The sequence below is a fragment of the Antrostomus carolinensis genome, unplaced genomic scaffold (assembly GCF_000700745.2).
Source record: "Antrostomus carolinensis isolate BGI_N321 unplaced genomic scaffold, ASM70074v2 scaffold40316, whole genome shotgun sequence".
Classification (NCBI taxonomy): Eukaryota; Metazoa; Chordata; class Aves; order Caprimulgiformes; family Caprimulgidae; genus Antrostomus; species Antrostomus carolinensis.
In genome coordinates, this window is record NW_010322054.1 from 1 (window position 1) to 6,745 (window position 6,745).

At 56.8% G+C, this 6,745-nt stretch overlaps 1 protein-coding gene across 1 annotated transcript in view; it reads right to left on the minus strand.

The window, feature by feature from the left end:
• Positions 1 to 5,479: 5,479 nt before the first annotated feature.
• The window catches only part of LOC104526609 (1-acyl-sn-glycerol-3-phosphate acyltransferase alpha), a 4,766-nt gene continuing 3,500 nt past the window's right edge, over positions 5,480 to 6,745 (minus strand). The window contains exons 3-6 of the mRNA XM_010170121.1: positions 6,676 to 6,745; positions 6,437 to 6,532; positions 6,123 to 6,195; positions 5,480 to 5,721 (exon numbers count right to left, since the gene is read on the minus strand). The exon at positions 6,676 to 6,745 is cut by the window's right edge and continues 127 nt beyond it. Coding sequence (XP_010168423.1) covers positions 5,480 to 5,721; positions 6,123 to 6,195; positions 6,437 to 6,532; positions 6,676 to 6,745 — 481 coding nt within the window. The remainder of the gene's footprint in view (positions 5,722 to 6,122; positions 6,196 to 6,436; positions 6,533 to 6,675) is intronic.

Sequence of the window (6,745 nt, forward strand, 5' to 3'; positions counted from 1 at the left end):
TAGGAGGACAGTGCAGAGAAGCCCTGTTGCCTCCCTTCTTCTCCTAGTCCTGTTCTCACCTTCTTATTGCTGGGAGTGAAGTCCTTATCCAAAGAGACAATTCGAAACTTCACTGGAGAAAGAAAACAGGGATTCAGGAGGGAGTGAGTGGTGGGTTCATCCCCAGGGAGGAGGGTTCCCCATGGGGAAAGTGGGTGGAAATCCACCCTGAGTCCTGCAGCCTCCAGCACTGCCAGCGTGCCCTGGCATTGTCCTGGTCACAGCACATCCCAGGATGAGCCCTCCTGTTTCCATGCAGCACAGGAACAAGGCTGAGCCTCCTCCACCCCGCTCCCACCAGGTCCTTCAGCCCAAGTGGGATGGTCCCACCGGCCCCCTTCACCTTGCTGTCCAGGCTTGTAGACAGCCTTGTCTGTCTGTATGAAGATCCCAGACTTCAGGGCTCTCAGCATCACCTTCTTCTTCTTGGAGACATCCAGGGAATCTCCATGGATTGAGATGTGCAGGTCTACGATTTCCTCCTTCCCTTTGGCAGGGGCTGGAGCCTACCAGGAGAACAGCAGACACCAGGTGAGGACAAGGGACATGCCATGGCCAGGATGTTCTCCTCACTCCGAGTAACCCAGAGCACTCCTCACCCACAGGGACACCTTCCCCAAGCCAGAGGCTGAGAAGGGATGTCCCCCAACACCCTGCCCTAGTCCACAGGTCTGCTACCAGGAGATCATTTCAGACACTCGACTGACTTGTTTTGCCTGTGTGAGGGATGAGACTCTACCAAAAGATGAAGTCAGAGCTGTTGTCAGCCCCATGTAGGACCACAACCCCACACTCAGGGGAGTTGGTGGAAACTGCTCTGCCTGGAGACAGCGGGGTGTCCAGGGCATCCCCCTCCTCACTCACAGATGTACATGGGGTGAGACTCACAGGGAAGGTGATGTTCAGGTGCAGATGAGGCTCCTGGACCTTCCTCTCCAGGAGAATGATGTTATGGGTGTTGTCTGCTCTCTGCAGCTGGACAGTCACCTGGACGGGCTCCTGGAGACCACTGAGATGGACCCACAGCATCGCTGTGTGGGGGTGGTAGATCACAGCTGGGGATGTGACCACATAAATCCTGGCAAGGAGAAGTGCTGACATGAGAGGTGTGGAGATGAGACACATCCCAGGACAGACCCCACAGGGGTCTTGAAGAGCTCCTGGGTGCACAGAAACCTGTGGTGGGGCACAGGGCTGCCTTCTCCAGCCTCTGCTCTGCTTCTGGGCTCCCCTTGACTTCTTGGCTCAGCAAAGCAAAGGTTCTGCTCACACATGGGAGGCAGCAGCTGCAATAAACCATCCCAGAGCCACCAGCTCCAGCAGGCCTGGGGTGTCAAGTCCTGTCCATGGGCAGGGACAACCCATCAAGCCCAAGCATTTCCACCCTGGCCAACAATCACATGCAAGGGAAGGATTATCTCCTACTATGTACCTCCAAGGAGCCAAGACTAAATGCCCTCCCACCAGGCATGGACAGACAGACAGACAGACACAGAGAGGCCTTACGGTGCTGCAGATGCCCCAGCTGTGAGGTGCAGGATGAGGAGCAACAGGACGGGCAGGGCAGCCAGGGACTTCATTTCTCCAGCTGCAAGTGGACGTCAGGGATGGCCACAGCTTCCTTCTCCAGGTGTTGGAGTGCTCTAGACCTGTGTCTGTTCTTCTGCAGGCTCTGGAATGAGATCTTTGCTTTCCATCTAGCGAGCAAACAAAGGTTGGCAGAAGGATCCAGCGTGGACCTGCAGATATAGCCAAGGTAATGTTTACCATCTGCCCACAACCTCCTGGGTTCAAGGCTCTGCTAGATTTTTGCAATTTGAAGAAAGGTTCCCATAGGCTAGGGAGGTTCCAAACCAGTGGGCAGGACCCACCTCCACACTGGTTTGCTGGGAAATGATGGCACGAGGGCGTGGGAATGAGTTCCTCAAATGAAAGGAGGCAGCACATCGTGAGAACAACCTGTGAGGTGGTGGTGATTTCTCAGAAGGACTTGTGGCCAGGGGTTTTGAATTTAGCCAAACAAGCTGTTTGAGCTGATGGCAGGTCTCAGGGTGGCTTTTTTGCCCAGTTACCTTCAATGTCATCACATCAGTTCTGGGGACAGGAGGAGGACAGGGCTGGGCTGTCACGCCAGCGCCACTCGCTCTCATTCCTCCAGGCCAAACACCAGCCAGGGCACGGACTGAGCTGCCTTCTTCTGTCCTGCTGGGAATCTGGGAAAGTTGAGGCAGCTCCACAACAGCTCCACAGTGTCCTGAGTGTGTCCCCTGCTCCAGGGGTTTGTCATCCCTTTCCCTTTGGGGACACGGGGTGAGGTGGAGGTAGCACTGCAGGATGCAGGAAGCCACGGATGGGGCTGACCCCTTTCCCATGAGCTCTGAGATGACCACGGCTGTTGTCCCCACACCTGCCCTGCTTGGGTGTTGGTGGATGTGGCCCTTTGGTCACCTCCCTGCCCTTTGGGGCCAGCCCCACACTGTGTCAGTGTCCAGAGGAGGATGGTCCCCACCAGCTCTGCAGACATTAGGTGGGAGCATGTCCCCAAGCCCATCCTGCCACCCCAGGACCTGGGCACAGGTCAGAGCCCTGATGGGCATCCCGGGGGTGGTTCAAGGTGACAAGGACCTCGGGGCCACCAGCACACCTCTACCTTTCTGATCCCTGCCTGTGGGGGTGTCGAGGGGAAATACTGCAAGGACAATTTGTCATTCAGTGCTGCTGGTGGCTTTGGAGCATGAGCCAGAGCACGTTGTCCCTCAGCACCTCTGACCCCACGTTGTGCTGTGTCTTCTGCTGCCTTGGTCCCTGTGCAATGAATGGTCCCTCTGGTTTGGTCTCAGTTTTTTATTCAGCAAAGCACCCTGCCTGTGGGGGTGTCGAGGGGAAATACTGCAAGGACAATTTGTCATTCAGTGCTGCTGGTGGCTTTGGAGCATGAGCCAGAGCACGTTGTCCCTCAGCACCTCTGACCCCACGTTGTGCTGTGTCTTCTGCTGCCTTGGTCCCTGTGCAATGAATGGTCCCTCTGGTTTGGTCTCAGTTTTTTATTCAGCAAAGCAAAGTGGAGGTACAGCCCCTCTGACATGTTATGAAGAGGGACAGGAGCTCCAAGCCCTGGACACAAGGTCTGTTTTGGGACACAGAGCTGGCTTTGATCAGGGATGGTGGGAAAGAGCCTGAAGAAAGCAAACTTCCTTGCAAGAAGAACTTGCTGCTTCCACTTCCCTTGTCCCACTTGCATATCAGCCTGGCTGGGCAGGCGCAGTGGCAGGGCTGTGCCTGGGACAACTCTGAGTGTCTTCTCCATGCCCAGCCATCAGGCTTGCACTGATCTCCAAAGGCTTTTTGCCAGCCCAGGGTCAGCTCACTTGCCCTAGTACCCTCTCTGAGGGATCAAACTGGCCTCAGTTCAAGGGAAACCACGACGCTGCCATGTCGTGCTCCTGCCAGGTCAGGAGAAGGGGACAAAGGGGTGGGCAGAGGCTCCCAGCCCTTGAGACCATGAGCTTTCTGGTGGGGTGTGATGGGGTCAGGAGCAGAGGGACAACCAGGCAGCTGCCACTTCCTTTCATATGTCTTGGAGACTTTCAAACCAAAAAACTTGCAGCTTTGCAGATGTTCCAGGTACAGGATGCAGAGCAGCAGGCGGGTGGCTGCAGACTCCATGCTTGGAGAACCAGTGACAGCAAGGTGGTCCCAAATCCCCTGTGCTGAGTTTTATTCCTCTCCTCAAGCTCCCACTGTCCCATTGGCAGCAAGGAGAAGCCAGTGATGTCTCTGGCTGAGACCATCCAGCTGGGACAATGTTTAACCACCAGACCCAAGCTTTGCTGGGTTCAAGGCTCTGGGCAACCAAACCACCCCCACAGTGGTGGGCACGTGGTAGGACCATCAAGCCAGCTCAGAGCTGACAGACTAAGCTGCACGCAGGGAGCCCTGGCAGGAAGGAAGGGAATAATGGGGCTTTTTGGGAAATTAGATCCTTCATGTGCACGCTGCCCTCAACCATCTCCAGGTGATAGTTTCTAATCTGATGAGTTGTTGCTCATGGGAGTGCTGCACCCTTGTTTGGCCATTGTTTGCACATCTTGTTTGAAGATGGAATCATAGAATGGTTTGGGTTGGAAGGGACCTTGAAGCTCATCCAGTTCCAACCCCCTTGCCATCAGCAGGGACACCTTCCACTAGACCAGGTTGCTCAAAGCCTCATCCAGCCTGGCCAAGAACACTTCCAGGGAGGAGCAGCCACAGCTTCTCTGCCCAACCTGGGACACTGTCTCACCACCCTCACAGTGAAGAACTTCTTCCTAATATCTAATCTAAGATGGGAAGGTGAAGTGTGCCCACCCTGCTCCCAGCACTGGGGACAACCACACATACCCTGCCATGACTGGGATAGAAGCTGCTGGGTTGGGAAAACCAGCAGATGCCTAAAGCCCTGCTTGGCTGCAGGGAACAGGCCAGGGGAGAGGGTAGCTGGTGGATGGATCTGGTCATACCCTGGTCCAGAGGCCATGGGGAGGTCCCTCCTGCTCCCTCTGCTGTCCTCTGAGGGTTTTGGGCTTTAATGGATGCTCTTCCTGCACACGTTCCCAAGGCAGGGATATGTCTACCTCAAGGACAGACCTAATCCATGTTGGTGTAACTCTCATTCTGCCACATGCTCCTCACACTATCCAGCCCTACACCCCATGGAGAAGCTGTGGTGTCCATAGGGACGCTCCATGTGTGGTGATGCAGGCACCTCGTGTGGCCGTAAGGAGATGGATCCCCCTCCCCACGCTCCCTCGGCACCTGAGGCGCAGGCAGGACACAGTGCACACATTCCACCAGGGGTGGTCTCTTTAATCTTGCACCCTTGTCTCATAGTTCAGCATCAAGGATGCTTTTCCCATGTGGCAACATCCCCTGGACCTCCTGCTGCCCCCACCACATGCTGCTCCCTGGACCCCTCCCCAGGGCTGGCTCCATCTGAACAGCATCACCAGTTTGCAGGAAGCTCTGGAAGCATCAACTCAACAAGTTCATGGGTGATCCCCACAGCAAGTCCCACCATCAGGGGTGGAAGATGGAGCAGTGACCCCCCCCAGCCCTGCCTGGCACGTCTCTCCCCCTGCCCAGGAGCCACGCAGGCAGACAGGGGTTGTGACCTGGGGCCGGACACAGTGCCTGGTTTGGGGGAGATGGGCAATGCCCTTGGGGGGGATGCACGGCCACAGCGAGGGGTTTCTGGGGGCTCCTTGCACTGGTTTTGGGGTCCTGCCTGGTCCTCATCCTGCACTGCTCTGCTTCCCCTTGCACCAGGCGCAGTCCTGCCCTTGCAGGCTGCTGGGACACTGGCAGCTCTGTTGGACCCATCTGCAGGGACAAGGGGACAGCATGGCCCAGCTTCTTGGCTGTGCCACCTCCCTTATGTCCCCAAGGAGCTCGGTCCATCTGCCTAATTGCAGGTCCTGGTTGTGTCCTCCTGCCACCGCAGGCTGCCCGTCCTCCTGCCCGCACTGGCCCCAGCACAGCGCGGGTGCAGAGGCTGCTCAGCACGCTGGTCCCCACAGCCATTTGCAGACATCTCGGTGAAGACATCAGCCATGGCTTGGCGGACAGTCTCTGTCAGTTCAGGGACATCCTTTGGGCTCAGGCCCCGGGTTTCTACCTTGGGGAGGATCCGGATGGTGCAAGTCCCTGGAGAGAGAAGGGAAGGACCAGGGATGCTGTTAGATAAACCCACCAGAAACCAGGTCTTCCCACCAGCATCTTCCACCACCAGCTGCCTCCCTAGACTTCAGTGTCCCATAAAGAGACCTCCAAGCCCCATATGCCTCATCCCCACCGCCAGCCCTGCCTCCTGGCAATGGGGCTTCTTGTCCATCGCTTCGTAGAATCCCAGACTGGTTTGGGTTGGAAGGGACCTTAAAGCTCATCCAGTTCCAACCCCCCTGCCAGCAGCAGGGACACCTTCAACTAGACCAGGTTGCTCAAAGCCTCATCCAACCTGGCCGAGAACACTTCCAGGGAGGAGCAGCCACAGCTTCTCTGGCCAACCTGGGCCACTGTCTCACCACCCTCACAGTGAAGTAACTTACCAGAGGTGAATTTCTTATCCTTGGAGCTGAAGAAGTCCCAGTATGGGGAGATCACGATGGGGAAAATGGGAACCTGTAGGAGATGGAGGGTCAGGTGTGTCCTCCATACAGACCCCCTCCCCAGGTGGGACTCCAGCTCCTGCTGTGCCCCAGGCTTCAGCAGGTCCTTGTCCCCTCCCTGGGTCCTGCACAGCAGGATGTCTGTCCCTAGGGACTGCAGACCCCAAAAGACCTCAATGTCCCCCATCCTACTGCCCCAGAGTACACGTCCACCCCACTCCATCATGGGTGAGTGGAGCATGAGGTGGTCTTACCTGAGCTTGCACAGCCAAGTGGAAAGCCCCACGCTTGAAGGGCAGCATGGATTTGTCCTGGTTCCTGGTGCCTTCAGGGAAAACGAACACTCGGAGCTTCACGGGACAGGGAGAGATGTGAGCATAAACCCCAACCAAGAGCACCCTGGGACCTGCTGTGTCAGTCCTCCCCACACCCCTCCTTGCCCCATGGGTGTTTTCTCCCCGACTCCTCCCCCTGCTGCCAGGCCCCCTCTCACATTTTCACGCCGCATGGTTCTGGCCGTCTGGGAGATGACATCAATTGCATCTTCTCTTTTGTGGCGGGGG